Source organism: Lasioglossum baleicum, chromosome 4, assembly GCF_051020765.1.
Source record: "Lasioglossum baleicum chromosome 4, iyLasBale1, whole genome shotgun sequence".
In the NCBI taxonomy this organism is placed as follows: Eukaryota; Metazoa; Arthropoda; class Insecta; order Hymenoptera; family Halictidae; genus Lasioglossum; species Lasioglossum baleicum.
Window position 1 is genome coordinate 20,855,847 of NC_134932.1, and position 25,357 is coordinate 20,881,203.

General features: G+C 36.3%; 5 protein-coding genes across 10 annotated transcripts in view; 3 read left to right on the top strand and 2 right to left on the bottom strand.

Annotated features, from left to right (window-relative positions):
* Window positions 1-1,018, bottom strand: part of Asx (transcriptional regulator additional sex combs) — a 13,720-nt gene extending 12,702 nt beyond the window's left edge. For all 4 annotated transcript variants that reach the window (XR_013008903.1, XR_013008904.1, XM_076422880.1 and 1 more), the window contains exon 1: window positions 341-1,018. Coding sequence is in view for 2 of the 4 variants with exons in the window: in XM_076422880.1 (XP_076278995.1) it covers window positions 341-596 (256 nt within the window). In the remaining 2 variants the exon portion in view is untranslated. The remainder of the gene's footprint in view (window positions 1-340) is intronic.
* An 823-nt stretch (window positions 1,019-1,841) lies between these two features.
* Window positions 1,842-10,181, top strand: LOC143208424 (retinoblastoma-like protein 1). Of its 2 annotated transcripts, XM_076422883.1 has the most exons (8): window positions 1,842-2,382; window positions 3,338-3,869; window positions 3,945-4,241; window positions 4,752-4,850; window positions 5,221-5,318; window positions 5,389-5,769; window positions 5,842-7,230; window positions 7,684-10,181. In XM_076422883.1, the coding sequence occupies exons 1-8, from the start codon at window positions 2,245-2,247 to the stop codon at window positions 7,861-7,863; spliced, it is 3,114 nt and encodes a 1,037-aa protein (XP_076278998.1). In that variant the 5' UTR covers window positions 1,842-2,244; the 3' UTR covers window positions 7,864-10,181. The 2 variants fall into 2 exon arrangements, with proteins under 2 accessions (XP_076278998.1, XP_076278999.1); XM_076422884.1 differs by lacking the exon at window positions 4,752-4,850 and having other exon boundaries at window positions 1,844-2,382; window positions 7,684-10,180.
* Window positions 10,182-10,368: 187 nt separating this feature from the next.
* LOC143208441 (uncharacterized) lies at window positions 10,369-11,836 on the top strand. The gene is made up of 3 exons (XM_076422916.1): window positions 10,369-10,799; window positions 10,894-11,464; window positions 11,528-11,836. The coding sequence occupies exons 1-3, from the start codon at window positions 10,654-10,656 to the stop codon at window positions 11,834-11,836; spliced, it is 1,026 nt and encodes a 341-aa protein (XP_076279031.1). The 5' UTR covers window positions 10,369-10,653.
* Puml (pummelig) lies at window positions 11,109-16,033 on the bottom strand. 2 transcript variants are annotated; one of them, XM_076422911.1, is made up of 7 exons: window positions 15,532-16,033; window positions 14,609-14,685; window positions 14,313-14,519; window positions 13,492-13,821; window positions 13,288-13,405; window positions 12,824-13,010; window positions 11,109-12,744 (listed from the first exon to the last, which is right to left on the bottom strand). In XM_076422911.1, the coding sequence occupies exons 1-7, from the start codon at window positions 15,561-15,563 to the stop codon at window positions 12,508-12,510; spliced, it is 1,188 nt and encodes a 395-aa protein (XP_076279026.1). In that variant the 5' UTR covers window positions 15,564-16,033; the 3' UTR covers window positions 11,109-12,507. The 2 variants fall into 2 exon arrangements, with proteins under 2 accessions (XP_076279026.1, XP_076279027.1); XM_076422912.1 differs by lacking the exon at window positions 15,532-16,033 and adding an exon at window positions 15,118-15,398.
* Window positions 16,034-20,083: 4,050 nt separating this feature from the next.
* Window positions 20,084-25,357, top strand: part of LOC143208435 (synaptic vesicle membrane protein VAT-1 homolog-like) — a 55,251-nt gene continuing 49,977 nt past the window's right edge. The window contains exon 1 of the mRNA XM_076422908.1: window positions 20,084-20,653. Coding sequence (XP_076279023.1) covers window positions 20,349-20,653 — 305 coding nt within the window. The 5' untranslated portion in view covers window positions 20,084-20,348. The remainder of the gene's footprint in view (window positions 20,654-25,357) is intronic.

Below are 25,357 nucleotides of genomic sequence, written 5' to 3' on the forward strand. Positions count from 1 at the left end.
CATTTAAAAATTTATTATCAGCAAATACGATCGATAAAAGAAACATATATATCCCACAAATGTTTTTCAGATTTGTGATTTGTGATTTTCAGAAGTGATCCCATAGTTTTTCTTTTATTTATTTAAGAAAATTCAATAACTAAATTGTTTATTTTGGTACTATTAGAATACATTACATACATATTAATAATAAACTTTAGCAACAAATATTGTTTGATAATAAAAATATACATTATATATCAGAAATTTCATGAACACGGTAAGTGTCCACATAGTTTTGAGCGGCAGTGTATGTCAATAATAGATTATGTTTTATATTACAGAAAAGGATTTGGCTTACTAGTGTTAATATGCTGCACATTGTTCACCGGAGGCGGTGGGTCGTTCGGTGGCGGCGGTGGCAATGGTTTGACGACAATCCTTGGAAGAGTACGAGAATTACCAGCCGCTATGGTAGTGTTTTTTCTGCGTCTCTTGGCCTGCTGTCGTAGTGCATGTTTGATAACTTTTTTACTGTGCACCATGCTAGAATAGCCAGAGCAACCTGGACTGGTTTCACACCCTTCACCTTTGCCAAGCTCTACATCTGTGTCCATGACAGTACCTATACATCAGACATTGTTATGCGAAATGCCGGCAGCAAATCGAACGTGAAAGCCACGGTACCGTTGCATTCGACGAAACACGGGTTTCGTCACGGTTTATTTCATATTGCGCCGGATAGTTCTACTAGCACGATTACCCTTTTCTCAAGAGATAAACATTCTTCAACAACACCACCTTCGTGACATTTTCTACACGATCAACAGGAGGTCCGAGTATTTCGAGCGATATCTTTTAATCCATGTTGCCCGAACGTCCGTGTATGCCCAAAACTCGATCGCATTCACGAGTTCTGCTATTTCTCAATCAATTGGCAAAATGCCATTCGGAGAAGCTCGTAATGTTCCGCTTCTATCCGCCATATTGTATTTACATATTTATACCATGGAAGCGCACCGTCGACATAGAGTGCTTTCTAATTCCACATATTACTCTGATATCTTATATAAATACATAATCATTGTTCTTTCACATCATGTAAGTATGTACCTGAGAATGATCATCGTCTTTTAAAAAACTAAGAATCGTTTCGATATACGGTTATTCCATGTTACAATAATACGTCTTTCATGTACAATTCATGTACAATATACAATTCGTAAAAATTTATGAGAAATGAAAGGCATACTGCTACTATTTCGGTGCTTGGAATACTTTATTTTACAATTAGATTTTACAAACAAACGAAATGGACACACGACTTACAAGATGGAACACACGAGAGCCAATAAAAAGCGAGCGTTTCAAATCAAGATGACTGCAAGACACTGCAAGACACTGCAAGATGACCAAAGATGACTGAAGATGACGGAAAATTGGGCTTTGATGACAGGGAATTTAGTTATTTTCAAGGACTGTGGTAGTTACTAGGAGAAAACGGGTTCTGTTCCGTGCTAAAAATGATATATACAGGTTCTGTTCCATGCTAAAAATTACACTGAAACTCTCATTTCCTTTGTTCTTTACTAAGCAGTTAGTATTTGAGTAACTATAATTAATTTTTTAGTAACTAGTTAATTACTTCTTTAAAAATAACTAGTCAATTATAGTTAGTTGTTTTTTCCCCACGAGACTAATGCGCGCCATTCGAGTAAAAATGCCGTATAATCTGCCGACAAAGTATCAACTTACTCGATAACTTTATTTGTTTCAGAATTCGCAATACGTATACAGAAAAAAACATATCCGTATCCGTACCATCCGTGTATATACTTTGTGAATTCGAGAAGGGGACCCGAAAATTTTGCCGCCTCTTTTAATTGTGTTGTTTCAAAGATCGTAAAAACCATTGCGCGTGATCAAGACTCGGGAATTTTTTTAGGGCTGTATTTTTGTATTCATTGTACAAACGAAATCGTATTAATTTGATATTTGCTCGTTGTTTCGTGAATAAACCGACCATCGTACGGTAAACAATTTCCGCGGCAAGGTCGACTCAAGGATTTTTTTCTTATAATCGGTGTTCTACATTTCCCGCCAACATGGCAAACATGGCGGGGCTCGGCCAGTTTCCCGCCAAATCACTGATATATATCAGTGCGCCAAACCATCACGGAGCCCTCGTATGGCGCAGATCAGTCGCGTTTAGCGGTGTAAGGTAGTCGTGTTTTTCTGCGATTTTCCATCGGTTTTCCGACGAAAATGGGGCAGTCGGACGACATCGAGGATTCTACATACAGTAGGCACCAGGATTTGTGCCAAAAATTGAATATGGATGCGACTGCCGCGTCCGAAGCCTGGAGATCGTATGAGACGATCCGACAGAATTATACTCTCGAGGTACTTTTTGAATTACTCCTCTCCCCTGGTTATGTCAAACTGCACCCGTCTAGTTTGATTAATTAAAACGGTGTCTGAATTTTTCCAGGATCATTCACTGTCCCATTAATCCCAATTCTTTACTTTTGCAACGTACCAATTTGTTTGACTTTTTTGAGCGACGTTCAATGTCGTTGATTTCGCGGTTCGGTAGACGATCAAAGCGCACCAATTTAAAATTCACTAATAATTGTAAACCGTCTGTCCAAAGAATACGATGTAAATGTCATTGTTTCTACAGGATCCCTAACAATTATTCCATTCCCATAATATGCCACAGTTATTATTCGAGACTGTCTATTTTAAACTTATCAACCTTACTGAAACGAAAAATTAACTGTATTCGTTAACAAATTAGTTTTTATAGACATGTATTATCATCAGGCACAGTTTAGAAGTTTGAATTTAGTCTTTTAGCATAGGTACTTAGTTAACCACCATCTTCTAAAGCAGATGGAAACATATTATACTCTTTGTGGTTTCAATAATTACTTCAATCGAAAGCTCACTCAAACCAATATTGCACATACAGTGGGTATAGAAAGTATTCATACATCCTCTGAAAACGAATAACTTTCCTAAAATTTGACCAAACTTGGGTTTTCTTATAATCGGTAGAAGGATTAACTTACTAGGTAATGTGTAAATAATCTTTTTTTCAAATTGCTATTAGTTGCGATTGCAAAGAAAAAAGTTCTTATCTGTGCCTGTAATGAAAATTCAGAAGATGTCTTTTGTAGATCTGACAAAGTTATACGCATGTACAAAGTTTCATCGAAGTTGGTCAAGGTTGCTATGACATATAATTCATTGAAAACAGCAAAAATTGTAAAAACAAAACTGTAATTTAAATGAATTACAAAAGACTGATTTACATTTAATGAAAAAACAGTATACTGATCATAATTCTTTTCAGGGTGATCAGTTGCATTGGATAGGGTGTGCATTGTACGTAGCATGCCGTAAATCTTCTATACCCACTGTTGGAAGAACAGGCCCTAACGTGGAAGGGAATTGCGTGTCGCTGACTCGTTTGTTGCAACTGTGTAACCTTTCACTGATACAATTCTTTACAAAGAGTAAATCATGGGCAGATATGGCAAATATGCCACAAGACTTCCGTTCCAAAATCGAAAAGCTAGAAGGAAACTTCTCTGTCTCTATGGTGATATTCAAGAAATATCAACCAATTTTCAACGATGTATTTAAATATCCAGCAGAAGATATCTCAAGACCACCAAGATCGAGAAGACACAAAGCAATGCCTTGTACACCAGCAAGAGTGTTTGAATTCTGCTGGACCTTATTTATTTGTATAAAGGGAGCATTTCCTGATATCTCTGATGATCTAGTTAATTCGTATCATTTACTATTAGTTTGTTGTGATCTTATATATAACAATGCTCTATTGGCTAATAGGAAAGACCTTTTGAATCCCAACTTTCCAGGTAAATAGACATAAAATGCAGTGGAAAGAAAGAAAGGAAGTTTCTAATCTACTTTTTTATTCGTCCTTCAAATAGGTCTACCTGCGAATTTTAATGATGAAAACTATACTTCGCCTCAAACAGCGAACTGTATAGTCAATTTGCTTTGCGAGCGTCACGAAGCTATTGCAGTGGAGGCTAAAGTAATTAAGGAATATCATCTAAAGAATCACATCAAAAAATTATTTGAGGAAAAAGTTCTCCGTGGTGATCCCACAAGTTTTTCTGGTATTTTGGAAGCTTTATATTTTGATGGAAACAACAAAGCTATCAATAGAGTGTACGAGCAACATGTGCTGAGTGTGGGAGATTTTGATGAAAGAATATTTTTAGGTAAATACACTTTTTTCATTAATTTATACTTACATAACATCTTGCTCCTAATCTTGCTTATTAAGGAAGAAATGCTTGAAAACAAAAGAAAATAATACTATAAGTTGCATGCCTGTATGCTTACTTTTTGTCTTTTGCTTTGATAAATATAAATTGTTTCCGAGATTGTAAATTAAAAAGGATGTTTCGTCCTCTTCGTTTTATATGTTTATAATTAGGTATGTACAGAAAAAGTTCAGTAATTTGTCCAAACTGTGTTAATATCTTATTTGTAATTAACAAATCCAAAATGTAAATAACAAAGTTATCTCGAATATATTGTGTTACTCTGCTGAGACAACATAATCTGTAAATCTATAAAGGTTATCATAGCGATCTGCATATGTTTCTTGATTTGCAATTTTTTGATTACATATAGAGTGCATGACCGTCTTTATCTTATTAAATAATAATTTTCATTTCTTGCTGTTAATCAATTTGTGTCTGCTTTGTCTTGGCTGTGATTTGAAGCTGATTGGAGGCGAGTCAGACTAAATGGAATATCAAGCTTGGAAATAGTTGGAGGAGATATAGCGTATGCTAAATTAGCCAAACATATTTCTCTCAAAGGTGGGTTTACAACATTCAGGACGTTTAATTCCGAGTTGTTAAACATGACTGTATATTTAATAATAATTACGTATATCCACATTTTGCTGGAAGATTAAACAGAATTTTATTTTCCCTATTACGGGTTGTACATATATGAGATTAAGAACAAAATTTTTGTTATATTGTGTATTATACACTTGTGGATGTGGTAAATGTATAAAAATTTGCGGACTACTAATCGTATAATTCAGTGGTTGTATGTATACTTGTGTGTGTGTGTATGTGGGTGTGGGTGTGTTTTGCTTTTATATTAAACTATATACGAAAGGAAGAAATATTATCGCAAATTATGTTTTGATATCTCATATCTGATTTCCTTCTGTTTTAGATCATGATGCTAGTAATAATATTGGTTCTCCTACACAGATGATGAATGTTGGAGACTTACAAGAACAGTTTCAGTTGAAAAGGGAGCAATACAGCGGGGTAAATATATTTACCATATTTACAAATAGCATTTTCTTTATTCATTATATCGTGAAACTTTCCAAAATAGATACAGCATTTAGCTCCACCAACACCGCTAACTGGACGTGGCTATCTTAGATCTAAAGATATTACGAATGTAACACCGGTGTCCACTGCAACGCAAAGTGTAATTCGACTTCAAGCCATGTTGGCTGGACAGACTTCACCAAGCGAGAATCTTCTTCAAATATTAAACAGCTGTTCTCAAGACGTAAAGTCGTTAGTGGAAACAAAGGTGAAGGAAATAGGAGAACAATTTTATGCGAACTTTAACAAAAGCATGAATCTGAAGGAGGCTAATCTGGATTTCGGGAAGCAGAGACTCTACTTGGGTCAGACTCTATTTTACAGACTCCTAGAGATGATTTTAAACGAAGAGAAACGCAAGAAACCAAGTTACGATGTGACGGTACGTTGAACGGCTGCCCAGAAGAAAATTACGCAAACTACTGTCTCTGAATAATATATCTCTCTCTTTCAGAACCTTCTTACGAACGAGGTTTTTATTCAATGCCTGTTCGCTTGCTGTTTGGAGATTGTCATTTATTCATACAAAAGCAACGACAAAGTTTTCCCTTGGATTTTGAACGCGTTGAATCTAGACGCCTACTACTTTTACAAAGTGATAGAGATTATAGTTAGAGCAGAAGACCAATTATCGCGCGACGTCGTGAAGCATTTGAATCAGATAGAGGAGAAGATTTTAGAGTCCCTTGCATGGCAAAGCGACAGTCCTCTATGGGCAGCTATTCAATCCACGCCGGAAGGTGTACCCAGTTGCGAAGAAGTTTCGTTACCGGGTACGTTGGAAACCGTTGATCCAAATATTCCTGGCCAACCGGCATTGCGGAGAATTGCGTTGGACCGTGGTACTCATCACGATGTGCAGCAGAGTCCTATTTCCTCAGCTTCGGAAAGATTTCAGTCTCCTGTCGCCGCTTCGGGTGTAGTCAAGAAGCGTTTATTCGCTGACACCAGACATCTTGGTGGTCAGAGCGTGTTGCGAGTAGCTGGTCAAAGCGTATTACCACCGCAAGTTCTGGCTATAGATGGTAATCCGAGAATACTGTTGCTGCCCGAGCAAATAACAGTTTCGCGAGCGTCCAGCGTTCAGTCCACGAGTACGCCAATGCAAACCATGACGATGAACAGGGAGCCAGCGAGACCAAAGCGGACAGGCTCGGTCGCGCTTTTCTTTAGGAAATATTACAATCTTGCGAGCGTCCGTATGTCGGATCTATGCGGATCTCTGGAAATTATGGATACCGATCTAAAAAGAAAAATCTGGACAATATTCGAGTACTCGATCAAGGATAGAACGGAACTGATGAAGGATCGGCATCTCGATCAGATTTTAATGTGTGCAATTTATGTAATCTGTAAACTAGCAAAATTGGAGAAGAACTCGTTCACGGAGATCATGCGGTGCTACCGGTTACAACCACAGGCAGTTTCACATATATACAGATCAGTGCTGATCGCAAAAACATCTACGAATCAGTTGCAGCCGAACAACGAGGAATCGGGCTCAAAAGATGTGTCGGATAAAGAGGCCAACGTGGCACCGCCTACACCTTCAAACATGGCGGGAACTTCGCAAAGCTTCGGCGAAGAGACACGCGGTGACCTGATTAAATTTTATAATACAGTATACGTGCCTCAAGTGAAAGAAGTAGCAAACAAATTGGGATTAGCACGCGGCAGCGTGATGAATCTGTCGTTGAGTCCCCTGCCCAAGGGGAAACCCCCAGCAAGTTCACCAGTCAGACACGTAACCAGTAGTATTATGACCCGTAATTTGGACCCAAAAGCCATTTCAGCTTCTCCAGCACCACAACTTAGTTATTGTTTCAGTCGTAGTCCTGCTAAGGTAAGTTGAACCTTCCTTTTAACTCACATAGTTACATAGGACATAGTACACTCTGGCTTATGGAGCATTTGACTATATTAGACAATATTTTTCACTATCGAAATAAATGTACTGTTTCCGCGGATAAATATGAAAACTGTCATCTTCTTGTCATTGCTTGTTTCATAGCTATTTAGATAAATCTGTGGTTGCAAGGAAAAACGCAGCATGTCACAATGTCAAAAAATTTGAGTTTATGCATTAACTGAGCTTTATAGTATAGGATTTACGTATTTACCAGAAAAGAAATCGTGAAAACAAATTCGAAAGGCTTTAAACGTCAATATCTCAAAAGTGAAAGTATGTGACATACGGCGTTCTTTCCACAGAAATTTCTTTCGTAATATAAGAATATAGATCGATTTAAGATAAAAAATTCTTTTTGTTTTCTGACTGCTAATCACATGTTTCCAGGATTTAGAGGCTATTAATAGAATGATGATTTCTGTTGATCCGAAACGATCGGTCGGCAAGAGACTTTTATCGGATGACACGGACGTAGAAATGACGGAAGGATCTCCGAAAAAGAAGTCTGCCTTTGTCGCGCGTAAATTGGAGAACATAATTGGCGAACGACGCACGCAGAACCAATGAGAAAAGTCGAATACGTTTTTTCACGTAGAACCAGTACACGAAAGCTAACGAATGGAGTACGTTCAGAAGACATTTGTATTTCCGTTTTGAATATAAATTCATTGAAACTCGAACATGTAAGGGAAAAAGCATTTTCAAAGACGATCTTCTGTTTCTTGGCTGTGCGGCTTGATGTAAATGATTTATTCGTTTCTCAGGTATGATCATGTTAGAAACAGAGGAAAAATCCGCACGATACCTAATCATTGACAAGGGTACGATACTGTCGTTTTGAATAGAGCCAGAATTTTATTTCCAGTATTCTTTTTTAAATCTCGCGTAATGAAATAATGAATTTGGGCATTTTTGTCGTATTTTTTACATATTGATATGATCCTATATTGTTACATTTTATAAATATGATTCAGATTGTGATTTCATATATCACTGGAAATAATTCTGACTTTTATCGATGTCACTGATCAATGGTATTTTGATCAAGCTATGTATTCTCTCTGAAATTATATATACATATACATACGCGTGTATAAGTATGTATGAATCTTATATACAGGGTATCCTCTTATAATCTTTACATGCAGTTACCTTTCAGATTATTTCGTAATCGAAGAAACGTTTGAGATGAAATCACTTTTAACACATTCGAGACCGGGAACGTATTTAGTGTTACGTCATTTCAAATCAATTAGCTGAATACCAGCAACGTTATCCTACGTCATTCCAAATCATTTTCTGAGCCAAATTTCTTTACAAAAACCCTGGAAGTGGAAATTGGACTTTATTTTAATTTAGATTTAACACACTAACTGATTGAAAAAATTGTAGTAAAATAAAATAAATTTATTTTAGAAACGTCATTTGTGGAAGAGCCACAGTCAAGTAGCCAAAGAGCCGTATGTGGCTCGCGAGCCGCAGTTTGCCGACCACAGCATTAGCTGAATACTGGCAATGTAGTTTAACGTAATTTCAAATTCATTAGCTGAACGTTCTTTACATTTACATAGCAGAACCTTGCGGTATTCGGGTATAGACTTTTTGAAATTATATTCTGCTAAGCATCTCATGTAATAACCGCTGGTCACGAATGTGTTAACAAGGAATAAATTCTGCGTAAATACTTTTTCGAGTAATAAATAGTTTAAGAGGTACAAGCAAATTATAATTGGGCACTCTCTATATAAAAATGTATATGATGAATTTGTAAAAGTAACGAATATATAGACGGTAAATTGACTTTAGTTCACTAGTAGATTTAAGCATCCTCCGAGGTTAATAGTGTGCTCGGAATATGCAAATATAATTTGGGTGATATTTAATTAAATTTCCTAGGAATAAGTTTTGAAGTTACAAAATTCTTAACGTTTCATCGTCCAATGTATTTTGCTTGGTCTTAAATGTAATAAGTTATTTGCGCCTCTTAAGACATTTTGTTCATTCGCGGACTATCTTGGATTTCTTTAGCACGTGACGTGTGCATTTAGGTATAAGTATTTTTCAAATTTGACTTCTGATCTCATTAATCTGCTTTTATACCAAACAATATAAATGTATGTGTATATTTATATATGTATATCTATATATATATAAATTCCATTTTTAGAGTATATATATACATATATACATATGTGTATGTATACATATAAATTACAATTATTATTATTATTATTATTATTATTATTAAGATAAGATCGACATTCGATGAGGTAAGATGGAAAAAGATTTTTTTTATTCAGTAAGTGTTGTACAGTACGGACGATATAAGTAACAATCAGTAAAAATAAAAATGGATAGTTATCTCAGACAGACATCATAGCCTGATCATACAAATGTCTCAGTATCACCGCTCGCAATAACAGTTCTTTGAATCTGTATTCACGAATGTTTTCAACTAGACCGACGAAACTTTGTGAAGAGGTTTAAGTGTCGAGAGTTTGTTTCTCGTTGCGCAATTATGGCAGTTCCTCTAACAACTTCTCCCTTTAGATAAAATGGAAATGTAAAGTTTTATCGGCATACAATTAATTATTAAATAGTTTATATGTACATAGTATTGTAATTCGAAAGTAAATTACAATGAATAAAAGTCGAAAATTTTATATGTTATACCTGTTCTAATATGACGTATCGAGTAATATGTAAATTAATAAATATTTAATAAATATGTAATTTTTTTCTCTTTGTTAGTCTAGAATCAGGAACAGAAATATTCGTATAGTAAGTATATCAAAATAAAAATCAGACATATTTTTTACGTTGCAATTTATATCTGAATATGTACAATATATTATACATAAATTTTATCCAGAATAAATTAAATTCTTTACTAAATATGTATACCCCTTTTCTAATATTGGGTTGGAGATTCATAGATTTATTCAATAACATATTTTCCATTCTGTTCCATTTTCGAGGTAACTTCTCGTGTTATTGAATAAACATGAATAAATAATTTTTCTACAAACTTTCTTTCCAACTGTTTCCAACCCAATACATATAATCTAATTTTATGATAACTTTGGTTTGTAAGTTTGATTTTAACTTCATACGCAGGCTGGAAAACCTAAAGCATCTGAAAATATTTTCAGATAAATACATATTTAAAGAAACAAAATTATATTATCCTTATAATAGTTAGCTAAATATCATATTATTTAAAAGTACGAACAGTATCAATCACTAAAATAATATTGTCGTTTTCGTATGGAATCATTTCATGTATAACCTATTACAAAAAACTAACGAAACCTCAATGTTTTGAGAGGAAGCAATGTTTTGAGTGCTTAGCGAAACATGTATTACTCTGGTAAAATTCGGAATGTTCAAATGTTTATAATTAACCAAACCCGTAGACATTTCTTTACCAATAACATACAAAACAATATTCATAAACAGAGTAGGGTCATGAAAAAATTGTTACGCAAAAATGAATTGAAGAGGCAAGTATTAATTGTAGATCAATTTCTCACATTGCAAAAGTTTTCCCTTTTATTTTAAAACTACCTAATAATTTTCTACTGTATACATTTTTAGGGGTCGAATAGAAGGCATCACCTTTAGCGAAACAATGAAGAGAGGACCGTCTGTACACACAACACGGAGGATGAATGTTTTAAATAAGGTTTTGATGGAACATATCACAGATTTTATGTCCACCGGAGAACTAGATCCTAGACTTGAAAACAAATGCATAGAAATCTGTTTTGTAAAAATAACACAGGATTTTAAACAAATTAATATATATTGGATAGACAATAGTCTCGATAAGTCTGATACAATAGAAATATTAAACGACTGTGCACATCGTCTGAGATACGAGTTATGTCAACTTTATGTTATGGGCAACTTGCCCCCAATTAGTTTTGTGAAATATAAACGCATGGATATCGCCAAAGAAGTGGAGAGAAAATTAGCAATAGCAGATTATGGAGAAGATTATCAACCTAGCTTATATCCGCTTGCTGTGAATTGTACCGTTTCATTAAAAACCTTTACTAACGTTGATCAGCAAAGCACAGATAGTCCTGATGATACCTTTAATGTAACTCTGCCAGTAATGCAGCATGACGTATTTAATTTAGATCACAATCGAATAATGTCAAAGGTATGCTATATGAGAATTTATCGATGCATTAGTAACACCTAAAAACAATTTCTTCTTTTGCAGATCAAGGTTTCGCTATCTCAGTCAAGGCAAATGCTTAAAAAACGAGCAACTAGCACAGAATTAAATTTATTTCCCGCTGCTGAATCTGTTTCACAAAATGATCCAAATTTTTTAACTGTCCAAGAACAGGAAGAACAGTTTGAAAAATTCTTGAAAGATAAACAGAGAGAACGGAGACGGAAATATAAGAAAGATCGTTCTAATATGGATGTGCTTAATGAAGACGGAGAAGATGATTTTGAAGATGATTATGTTGATGATTTTCATGCTGATGAGTTTACTGACGATAATGAATCCATGGATAGATAATAAATAATCTTTTATCGGTAATATTAGCACAATACTTTTTTATTGTAATCTATCGTTTTATGAACAGAATCGACATCAGCATTTATTTGGTTTCACTCGCGTTTCATTTTATACTATAATTGTACATAATATACAATTCAATTTTCCTCTGATACACTTCTAACATAACTTCTGTGGAATATTTTAATTTATTTAATCATTTTGATCCCATTGATATTATGTGATCTTACAAGATTTATTTGTAATGAACCGCTTGGTTTAAACTGTTTGCCTATGTGTGAGGAACTCAACGTTTCTCCCTCGCCCTCTTTCCTTTTTACAATACAGTATTTTAGATCTAAAGCCTGAGAAATAAATCGAAATTCATAAAGTAGATATTAAAATCTCAACGATTTAATATTAATATTTCGAAAAGTTTATATAAAATCAACAAAGAGAATATGAACAGGTATTTTCCAAGATAGTTCAAGGAGTCTGAGACTACACTACTAATATGGCATTACATCAATTAGAAATTAAGTTACATAGTAATGTGAATTCGTAAGCAATTGTATGGTACGATGTGGTATATATACCTAGTCTAAATCACACGACATATGCAGTCTATCCAACCGCATGAGAGAGTTAAAAAAATATACATATGTAATTCAACATTAAAATTGCACTAAATTTCAACTAGATCGGGTTTGTGTCGTATTCAACTCTTGTTCTTCGACGGGTTTCGACTCAACCTCCTGGTTCGTGAGTATCAGAGAAATTTGTTGCTCATTTACAGTTTTAATGTTCAGACGGACGTCCGACGCTGATAAATTAGGTATCGAGTCACTTAAATTGCATGCTTCTAATACATATTTATTGAAAATGTCACTTTTGTCTGCATAAACGTGGTGACCTGCCCCCGTTATTGCCTAGAAGAAAAAGAAACATAGTAGCTCATAAGATTTAATGTTCACGAGATGTACTCTATTTTCATGTTCGCTATTTTACCTGGACATTGATGTACGACGATGATCTAGCTTGCTTAAGAGTTTCCCAAGAAGAATTGTCGACCCATGATCGACTGCCATATAACAAAGTTATTGGAATTTCTGGATTTAATTTATCTATTCTTCTGACAATAGGATTCTTGGCCCAGCCAAAACCTTGCATCATCGCATGGAACGCACTCTCACCCCTATAGATCAAAAAAATATTTAACATTGACAGAATACGTTGATTGTAATTAGACTGCGGATCTTTATGCATTTATGGTTTATGAAAATGTTCAAAAAGTACTACAATATAAAATTCGATAAAGCTTAGTAAGATATTTATTTTTGTTTTGGATTGAAAAATTAAAAATTTTATAAACATTTGCAGTCTAATTATAATGGTGCTTACTTCGATCAATAAGTCCACGTAGAAAAGAAGTTGCGTTTGCAACTAAACTTAATGCCTAATAAAATACTTACGTGGGAGACTGTGCATTGCATTGATGTAAGTACTGTGAAATTACAGTCGTCTCATCTTTTAGAATAGGTACAAACTTCTTTACAATGTCCGGTCTAGCTTTCTCAATCAACCACTGTCCTAGAAGAGAACAATATTTTTGTTATGATTTACAAAAGCTGAGAGACTTGCACACACAGGAAAGGATAGTATGTGAAATTACGAACCAAATGGACCAGCCACTCTGACTGCCCACAGTGGATTCAATGGTTGAATCATATAAGCTATAGCTTTCACCCATAATGGTATAGGTGCTTTTGACACTGCTTCTACAGGTCTTTCAGGGAAACCCCAAGGATCCGCGAGAATAAGATGTTTAATTCTTTCAGGATGTTGAATACAATACGATGCTGCTAGAAAGCCACCCATCGAGTGACCCAACAACGTGAACTTTTCTAACTGCATTTCTCTTCTCCATTCTTCAATGGATTGGACTAGCTGATTTTCGGCTTCTTGGGCTTTATTACTAAAAACAGGACGGCTACTTCTACCGAAACCTGGATTGTGAAGAATCGGTAATAAAGAAGAACAAAAACGTCTAAAAGTATCATTAGAAAATAATCTAGGTATAATGAAACAATTTTTACATCGTTGAATAAAAGAAACATCGTGAAATAAAGAATATCTAAAATAAGACACTGAATTTCATAAAAAAATAGTTCTTGATATTGCATAAAAAGCTAGATGTAATAAAATTTAACAAGATTTCATATTCAAATAACACGGTAACAAAGTTTCGAGGTATTTAAATATTAATTTGTACAGTCTTCTTTCCTTGTAAGAAGAAAACACAAAGTATTCTGATAATAACAGGAAGATTTATCTTTTTCACAGATGTGTGTGTAATTCCAAAGTTCAATCTTACTCATCTATGAGTCATGTCTGATAATTGGTTCTGTCTTTCAACACACACATTCACAAAAAATATTTGTATATTATTTATCTACTAGAAAGTTATAGTGAAATGCTCGAATTGTTCTATATTTACCTAATATATCAATTGCGTATACTGGTCTCTGAGAAGCTAATGCATCCAGATTTAAACACCAGAGTGCTACACCTGCTCCCAGACCGTGTAACAAAACGATCGGTGTTTTGGGTGATTCTTCATTTAAAGAAATAGTCCATATTTTATCAGCTGTTCCAACAACAGGTCCTATGTCCACGTACCAACCACGATACGCAGTACTCAAACCTATATTACGAAATTATAACATTAAATCAATTATAAAATTGTTTAAAAGTTATAATATAAAATTTGAAAAGCATTCACACTGAACTTACAGGAAAGAATTTTTTTCTCCGCAGCACGTAACATAGTAGACGATGAGACAGACCAGCTAAACCATCCCCAGAACCAGCTAATAAACAAAAGATATACATATGTATTCTCATGTGATTATAATTATATTTGAACGATCTATTTACGTTTATTGCATCATGCGTTTTTTTTTCTAGTTTTTAGTTTCTACAGGTATTAATAGATTCGCTCAGGTTAAACTAATTAGACTTTGTTTACGCGTTGAATGATAATCAATAAGATTGTATGTACTCTCTGCAGTCGATTAAACAGGTTTTTTAATTTATGTGATCCATACCATTGATTTGTTTCATAATATTAGATAGATGACAGCAATGCATTGCTATATTTTGTCTGGCGTGTATACAATGAATTCAATGTCAGAAAGAATGAAAAAAAACTGTTCTCGATTATACAACAATGTTGATAAGCATATGATAAGGATATAATATACGATTCAGACAATGAGTTTGCAGAACACCAGCAGACATACTCAAAATCGAATTTTCTTCTTAAAATGTCAACACTAAACTGACTCAACTTCTGTTTTCTTTGGTTAAGAAACTTCGGACTAAGAATTGTTTAGAGCGCGTGACCTTGGAACATGATCCAACGCGACACAGATAATTCCATCGCTTTGTAGATTATTTTCTTATATTAGATATATGTTTGCATGACAAAACGATTTCGCATAGACTGTTATTCGAAATGTATAGGTCGTTCCTGCGATGACACAGCCAAGTGACTGTACGGAAGCCAAGTTTTTGTTATAACGCAATGTGATGAAAACCAGTAAATTTTCAAGGTTTGCATAGAAGGTCGTGAAAAATCGTATATACAGGAAATCGCACGCGTGCCGATGACAGTTACTAGAAGAGAGAAAGAGTAAATACGTTTCATCGCTTACCTTTTCGATGTGACAACTTCATGATCTGCCATTAGCCTTAAAGATGCGGTCGTTGTTCCTTCACGATGGCCTCTTTGTTGACAATGCGGAAAAACAGTGCGTCGACGTAGCCGTTTCTATTATCTAGCCGAAGTGTCGATTCGAGCACGCTATCTGATGAAAAATGGCTCGGATGGTGGGAGAGTCAGCTGATGTATATATGTACTTGTATCTTGTATGAGCTGGAGAACTTGCAAGTTCGACTTTGTCGAGACATGTGTTTATGTTTATATATCGTACATTGTGACTCTTCTGTTTTTCAACATGCACATATGACACTGTCCTATGTTGAACTGACTCTTTTACAGTTAATGTCTTTTACAGTTACTCTTATGTCATTTAAAGTAACGTAACACCAAATCACTCGAAATCGATATCACCTAATTCTTTCTTTATATCTTAATATAGGTTAGAGCACTGTCGATAGATTTCATGATACGTTCGTTTAACTGACGTGGTACGAAAGTAATGATTTTTCAAATAATTTCTACAATTCATATGAACACTTGAAATTAAATGCTAAATTCTTTAATCTATTTATCACTGTTTATGCAACCGGAAAGTAAGTAAGTAAGTAAGTAAGTAATTTCAAAAATTATTTTCTTATGTTTTGGATATATATTCTTTATTTGATTTTGATGCTTACGAATGTAAAAAGGAGATTGTATAAAAAAATGTTTTAAATATTATTATACATTTCTTGGCTTGAAAGCGATAAAGTCATGGAATCTGTTATTTATTATTATCAGAAAATGTAGGGGTTAAAGGCCACTGTGTACCGACACGACGGTGAAAGCATAAATCAATTAACATTAATTATAATGTATACCAGATATTTCTCTGAATAAGAAATAGATAATTAATTTCGGTGGAATTTCATATTTCGTTTTGTTTCAAAAAATTCCGACGAAAAACTCGAATATTTGTGGGACTATACCGTGTGTCGGCACAGTACGAGATAAAATTGATCGAATGCAACACTTGGTGACATTGTAATGTGCGACAGACAAAATGTAAGTGTAGTACAATGATGAAAAGAGTATCAGACAGGGCATTTTATAATGACCAGAGAGCCTCTGTATACAGGCTCTGGGTGCTTTTGGCTCTCCCGACAATATGAGCTATTCATCCCAATCAGCACATCCTCATTGCACTCATGCATGATTCTCATTACTCGGTCCAATTGTTTCGGGAATTCAAAGTTGCACGATAGCAAGCGAGTTGTACTTCCACTCTCGTTGGCATCTGCATGCTCAGGGCAGATGAACAAATCATATTTGACTAACATTTTTTAAATCCACCCTCGAGTTTACTTGTGAAAAAAAAGATTAGATACTTGACGTTTTATTATAAAAAGAACGAAAAGCGAGGGAGAATGAATTCCTCTGATAAGCAGAAATCGATAATTTTGTCTCGCGGTGGAGATATAATGTTAAAAGCATGGAAATTTGACTTATATTTATGCATGTTGATTGTTATAGAATTAGAGGAACGGTGATACGGAGAAACATATGGAAAGGTTGTTCGATTTTAACGATATAGAGAAATAAAAATATGTGTTTCTTCTTTGACGGAAAATATATAGATGTTCCATTATTTTTATTTCGTAGGCAAAATTTATGGAAAGTGCACGTGGGGCAGTGCACGTTTAAATTTTGAAAGGCGTGTTCAAGGAAAGGCAGGATGTAGACTGTGCCTGTGTGTATAGTACTATATGACGCATACCATGCATGGCGTAAGGATACACGTGCAGTTCGGGCGTCGTCTGCTGGCACTACTTTCCTGTCTGCTTGTGGAAGAAGAGGATCCTAATCAAAACTGACAATTTCAGAACTAGGATCACATTATCTTTTTTATACATTGCTTGACATTAGACGAATTATGGAATTTCATTTTATCCCATAGAAATACGAAATTGTACAACAACAAAAATTTACAATATTTATCTCAACGATACTAACAAACATTCTTATTCCGTCATAAAACGAGCTTTCATCGTTTAAACAATTTCTATTCCGCAAATGAAGCATGTCACCTAAAACCAATCGATGATATCCCAACCCAACACAATTCTCGCCTTGTTTTCAAATATCGTTAATGCTCGGTTATGCGTATCACTCATTCTCCATTGTTCTTTAACGACGCAATTAGCTATCTGCGGTAAAGAAGCAAATCTTCTTTTTCGATATACCCGCACTAATGATTCATAATATACAAAGGCGTGTCCTTCGGATTCCATGCTCCGAATGCATTTCCACACACATTTTCTTTACATTTCAATTATATCCGTTCCATATGTTCCGTAATACAAACTAATAGACAAAAAAGGATGATTACTAATTGTCGTGCAAGTTTACCACTCGACAATCCTCATTAGCATAGTTCCATATTTTACGATAAACAACGAGTCTCCACGTAAAATGTAACTCGTTTTGCTATCAGTGCAAGCGAACTTAGCGAACACATGTTGTATAAAAAATGAAAGGGGTTAAGTATCTCAAAGCTAAATAGTGTCATTCGAAACGCGTTCGTTATATCACAGTTGAAATAATATTTTTAATAATAAATTACCAGCAATAATGTAAGAGTTACTTCCAAGTTCCATGTTTTATTATTCATCAATTTTAAACGCATACAAACTGAAGTTGATACTATATAGTCTGTGCAGTTGCATAGATATTCTCTGTTGACCACGTTTCTATAGATTCAATGATTTCTACGGAACAGAAGACGTAAGATAAAAGATGAGTTTAACATATTCGCAGTTAATCAGAGTTGTCTCCGGTCTTGTGTCACCACACCACGTCTTGCAGCGCGAATGGATCATCAGCGGGGAGTGTTCTCCTCGGGACGACTAAGCGCGTCCACTAACGGGCGACGTCAAAAAGATGTGTAGCAAATATGCAGCTGCCGTACAGTGGTCCAGAAATTCAAGTTTTCTAAAAAAATGTCTAATTAAGGGTTTTTGGGGTCGCTGATAATGAATTTGACATTCAAAACACAGAATTCAAAATTATTATAGAATATATCTTCACTACACATTAAAATATATGTGTAACTGAACTATGGAAAACTGTAACTATATATGTATACATATACAGTTGCTAAAAAGTGTAACGTATAAACCTAAACATTGATGTCTGTCCGTTTCTTTAACACTAGATCTACCACGCCAGTCAAAATTACTGGTTTTACAATTTCGTTCTGAAATTTTCCTACTTCATGTTACATTTTTTTCGCAAAGGTGTGATGGCTTTTACAGCGATAACTAAAGGTGTAATATAATGAATATTACAGAATCAAAATAATTTTGTATCATGGTTACTTATACCAATGTCAGCCATTTTGACTGGTACTTCTCAAAGTGAAAAAACGTCCGTGTCCTGAACCTGAAACCGTAGACAGATTTATCGATGTTTTTGTTAGGAAATGTTATCGCGCACCCTACGTCTTATCTGGCGCCAAAATATAAACATAAACATAGCTGTGATGTAACGTAACATATACATCGATGCCGTTTCACGCGGTCATTCTGTATTGTACTGTAAACGCTGTATATATCATAGTGTTTGACTGAGAATTAAAATAAAATTTCGAATTACTACTTATGTTATTTTTGTTAACTGTACTCTTTATTATACTATAATAATACTAAAATTACACTGTATGAGATTATATAATTGAGTATTCATTCAAAATATGTGTATATATAACTATTATGTATATAGTTATTAATGAATAGATGTAATGTTATTAATAGATGTAAATCTATTGTAGGATTAAAGTGTTACCAGCGTTGACTTTTAAATGTATGTATAAAACCAGAAACTACAGGAGTTAAAAAAGTGAGACGTTAATCACGTTTAATTATAACTCTTCTTTTTAAGGATAAATTGTTATAAACTTATTATTTGTACAAACGGATATTTAAAATATACTTAATTATATAATAGTATTATAAAAAGTCACGTTTCGATGTTCCTACGATGAGTAATTAAAATAAATAGTTTACCCTGAAATTTGATGATTTCGTGTTTATAATGTCACATTTCACAAAAATTGTTGGAAAAACGGAAAGTATTCACATTCTGAAGCTCTGGAAGGTTCTCGATATATACGAAAAAAAATTTCATTGTAAAGTTAAAGTTGAAAAATTGAGTTTTGGCCACGGATTGTCGCTTTCTGGACCACTGTGCGCCGGTCGGTCGATCGATCGTTGAAAATCGTAGTCGAAGATGCGTGGGTTAATACAGATTTAATGGGTGGGACGAGAGAGAGAAAGAGAGAGAAAGAGAGAGAGAGAGAGAGAGAGAGGGGGACTACTTTTTAATCGCGAAGAGCAATGTTCCGCGACTCGCGGCACCTGTCGTACTCTGCGCGATGTAGTTTAGCGCGGCGGCGAACGACGGGACACGGAGCTGCGATCCGATTGGTCGAGCGAAAGGGGCGCGCGGTTGCTAAGCAACGGCAACACCGCGCGCGTCACCGGCCGGCATAGCCGGCACCGAAGCGTTCCTGGCACTGTGGCGCAGAACGACGTTGGCTCTCGTCGGGTGCGAACGCGCTACGGTTTTCAAGCACTAGTAGAGTAGACTTTAATCGAGGCTTTTCTTTCATCCTCTCCTTCTTCGTCTCCTTTGAGTCGTCAACCGAGAAAGAAGCAGACTACCTAGCTAGTTTCTTTCGCTGGAGTAGCCCAAAAGAGAGAGAGAAAGCGAGAGCGTTCAAGTAACAAAGCGGCGGGAGCAAAGTTCGAAAAAGAGAGACCGAGAAGAAAAATGGCTGAGGACAAGAAGGAGACCAGCCCGAGCGTCGAGGGTGAAAAGCCACCACAGGAAGCGCCGCCGGCTGAGAAGCAAGAGAACGAGGAGCCGAAAGACAGCAAAGAGGAATCGAAGAAAGTAGAGGAGAATGGCGACGGTGAGAAACCGAAGGAGAACGGCGAGGAGAAACCCACGCCAGAGCCGAAGGACATGCGGGCTATAGTACTGAACGGTTTTGGCGGATTGAAAAGTGTCAAGGCTCTCAGGAAGCCTATGCCCACCCCCGCTGAGGGAGAAGTCCTCATTCGAGTCAAGGCATGGTGAGTACTCTACGTATCTCGTTAATTCATTTTTGCGTGTCGACGATCGAACCTCCGAACCGCGAGAAACTTCGACTTTTGAAATCGATCGTCTTCGACCGACGTCAAACGGATGACAATCGTATTATCGTTCATTTTGGTCGTTTGCTATCTCCGGGAAGTATAGAAATTAACGAGTTCTTTCGCGTTACCGTCGGAATCTAAAGAGGAGGAAGTTAATTAAGATTGACGCAATGTTAACGGACCCGAGCTCGATTTTGATAGCGTCCTTAATCCGCCTTGGAGTCGAGAGGATGTTAGGAATAGACAAGCGATACGAATTTTGACGGGTGCAGGATCGCAGATTTTCCGCGGACGAATTATCGCCGGTCTCGATAATCAACCGCACCGGTCGAACCGATACGATTTCGAACACGTATATGTATGTATATGTACATGTACATAGGCTGGCCGATGTAACTCGATCTGGTTTGATTATCCGTTACTCGTTTCGACGAAGGTGAATTGCCGCGAGGAAAATAAATAGAAAATACGCGCCGGGGTTTCGACCCGAGCAAACAGACCGTTACAACTACGCTGCATCTTTGAAATTTAAGGCGTGGTATCTGTTCCGAGACGCCGATAATTAGAATTTTAATCCTTACGTTACGGGACGGATGAGTAAGTTTATAACGGACGCCGGAGGTATTTTAATCGGCGCATTTAACAATTTTATGCACGTACCATTTGAAAATTGTACCGGATCGAAACTTTCTATGTATATTAAACGACGCGTGATTGATCCTGGAACAATCTTTTGACCTCTCTTTTTTTCAAATTCCGAGTGTATTAAAAATGGAATATTACACTTTTTTTCTCTCAAATATTTCCTTATTACCGTTCTACTTTTTCATGTACATACAATATATTTTAGTGTAAATGTCAGTTTTAAATACTTTTCATGTTGTAAATTGACATTTTAGATGTAATATTGTCGAGAAGGTATTCCATGCCGGTCGACGAGGAAAGTGTTATGTATGAAGTATTTGTCAGGACGCGACGCGGTCTGTGCACTAAATAGGCGGCTACATTTATAGAATACTTATCCGTGCGTTTAATGTCCGTGCATGCGTCGGCAGATACGCAAAACGAAGTTTGATAAGCCGTTTAACTCCGCACTACGTTTATTGTCGAGTGTTCGTGCGTACAATTTTTCTCTCTCGCTCTTTCTCTCCTCTCTGTTCATCACTGAACTGCAAATTTCGATCAATATATCATACGTACATACGCGGGAAGATAATTGAGTGGAATTAAAGCATTATTATGCTAACTAATATATATATATATATATATATATATATATATATATATATATATATATATATATATATGTATATATAATCATTACATACATATATATACATATATATGTCGTCGGAAGTTTCTGGGCTACGGCAAACCACGGCTGATGGCTCTACGCGCTGTCCATTAATTCAGACGTGGGAAAAAGGATTATTAGGTAGACTGGCACGCCGTTAATGCACGTACCTTTAGTGATATTAGGGCTCGCTTTATTTCATACATTATGTTCACCCACTATGTCGCCCGCGTAATTTATGGCGGTGGCTCTGATTAACATACATAATTTGAATTCGAAAAGCTGTACTGGAATTTCAGAACTAGACCTAGATTTGGTTCACTCTGTTTTAAATCGGGATGTAGTTGATATTCTTATTAACGTAAGTTGCAAAATTTTCGACAATAACAGAATTTGAAAGATTTTTTTGTAAGCTTTGACGTTTGTTGTTTAAACAATGAATTTTTTATTTCAATATTCTTTTTTATGACAATGTGAAATACCTTCTTTTAATTAATGGTATGTATGTCGTAATGAATACGACTCGACGACAACGCTCTTGTTGTCTGCGCTTTCTAATCTTCGCGATAATGAATTTTGCGTTCTATTCATAAACGCTGCACGAAAAAAACGAGGCGGTTTTTATCGCACTTTGTCGATATAGTATTTTTTTTTTTATTCAACTGTTGGAGGTCATTGTCGACCTCCTCGGCGAAAATCGTCGCATGTTCGTGAAACTCGTATTGCTGTCAGTTGCTTGCGCAGAGACTCTCTCCGACAGTTCGTTACGAGCTGCAAAAACTTCGTTCGACATATGTTTCGCGAATCCTCCGTTTCCCTGCATGTCTCACCACTGACAGTCATCTAGATTTCGTACTGTAAATTATTTTTTGAATCTTTCTCAATAGGACTGAACATTTCTTAATACACCAGTATGAATGAATTTGCTGTAGTATCTGATAAATGAATTCCAGTTGAGTAACAGGATATCATGTTATACATAGAATCCTACACTCTTGTGTACTCTTGAGTAGTTGCATCAGTTGAAATTACCCCGCGACCAATGATTCTATTGTACAGGGTGACTCAGAAGTCTCACCGAAGCATTTGAATTTCGAATTTATTTATAAAAGAACATTTGGGAATTTTAAAAAACTGAAAGGATTATTCAATTTTGAAGCAGTCTGAGATGACCGGATGATGGTTGGGCCACCCTGTAGAATCAAGTAGATGACTACCTGAAAATGAATATTATCGGGCACGAGTTAGTCTTATCAGATATATGGATCACCTTTTAGTGAACAGTTGATCAATTTGACAAATGTTTACGGTTTTTATTTGCAATTGTTTGTATATTGGTCAGTGTTTTTATTTTTAATGTTTCGTAGTACTGGGGGAAAAGAATCGTGGATAAAAGACCAAGTGAAGTGTTACTGTTGGAATCGCGGCCAGGACATCCTTTCTTTATCCTTCGTTTTCTAGCCGACGAACAAAACTTTCACCATAGAAAATCTCCCCTTTATCCTACGGCCGGAGTAAAGGTTAGGATCCCGAAAAAGAGCGCGTGCAGAGAGGTCTAGGTATAAAGTTCTGTTTCGTGAGGCGCGTCTAGCCTGAGAGAATTTCGTTTCTTTGGGTTTCTTTTCTTTTTCTTCGCTTTTTTTTTACTTTTCTTTTCTGGTCGTCGAGAGTGACCGACGCGCGACGACGGTGCGAACGGGCCCAGAGGGCGCAGGCGCGAGAAAGAGAACGCGCGCGTGTGGGGTACCAGTACCAGGGGAACACAGCGTCGAATTCGCCAAAGGCGTGCGGACCTTTTCACGCGTGAGTCACGTTTCATAAAAGCGATTGGGATTGATGAGAAAATAGCCCCCATAGAAAGATATCACGCTGCCAATGCTGGCTCGAATGAATTTGTCTGCACGACTACAGAGACGTTCGTTACGCTGGCACCGTGGCACCCCTGCCTCTATACACGACGCGGACACAGAAGTGCTCCGCTCCCAACGTGGACATTACACCGAGTGCGCTACACTCCGGCTCAATTGTCGTTTGGAAATTCTTGCCGATGGGAAAATAACGACTTTCTTGCCCCCTTCCTTTTGCTCTTCTCTCTTTCTAATTTCTTACCAGAAACTTTTCTCGCCACCGCAGGAAGTAAAAGCATTAGAACTCGCTCCCTTTCGAGAGCACGTTCACGAAAATTCGAATTCCTCACGCGACAACTATCCCATTCGCATCGTTAGCGCTATCTTTCTGGCCACCGGAACGTACGCACACCTGAAATTCCTGTTGTCGCACGTGATTCAAACATTTTGTATTCTCCTATTTTATATGTTTTTGTGTTTATATTATTTGTGGTTTGCTTTTTACGTAGCGAGAGCGGGCTCTTTTTTTTGTAGATTTAATCCTCTCGGTCGCGAATTATTTATTCCTGGAAAAACAAAATCATGGCTTTGCTAAGCAATTCTTTGAAAATATAAATGTTTGCATTTATTTAGTATGTCCTTATACGAGGACGCCGCGCCGTGACCGAGAGGGTTAAATAAAACGGAACATTTGTGTTTGCCAGGGTTTTCAAAGTGGAAAGTAGAAGACGGGGCATGCTCAGCTGCATATGGCACAATTTTGTTCAAGGTCACGCAGGGGTCGGAAAAGAAACTCTTAACGAGTACATTGTTTACTCTGGAAGCGAGCTTCCAGAGCACTTCCGGTGCCCCCTCGGCCATTGCATACCGTGTGTCTGTTTTTACTTTCTTCTATCCCGGGTCTTTTCAGTTGTTTTAATGTTAACACGTGTTTTTGTTTTCGTACACAAGATTATTTATACAAGTTCAATCAAATCCGGAAGTAATTATTTGATACATAATTCGAGCGAGTTGATTGCAGTTTTGTAAATTATTTTATTCGCGGGAAGGGTAACACACACACAGACCGGGTACGCTTCTCGAGAAGATTTATTTTATATTATTTTCTTTAATTTTTTTTGGAAGTTTAAAAAGAAATACATAGTTGGATTCGACGGTACAGCGTACAGTATAGAGTACAGAGTCTCTCGAGTCGATGAACATTGTTCCGTTTTTCCTTGAAAAGGGAACAAAAATAAACGGAGGCTGATAAAGGTACGGCAAACTCGAGGGCAATAAAACGCAAGAAATATAGTGAGAGGTTCGTTTACAAATGTGCGTCACTGCTATAAAATTGATGGAGCCTAATGACTTTTTAAACAATGGATGACCCTTCGAGGAATATTTTTATGGTTGGCCGTCTCCAAATTACTTCCGCAAGAAACGATCGTCGTATAAAAGACCATTTTGCACGATTACACGATTCGACTAAAAATTTACACGTAAACCACCAAATGACTA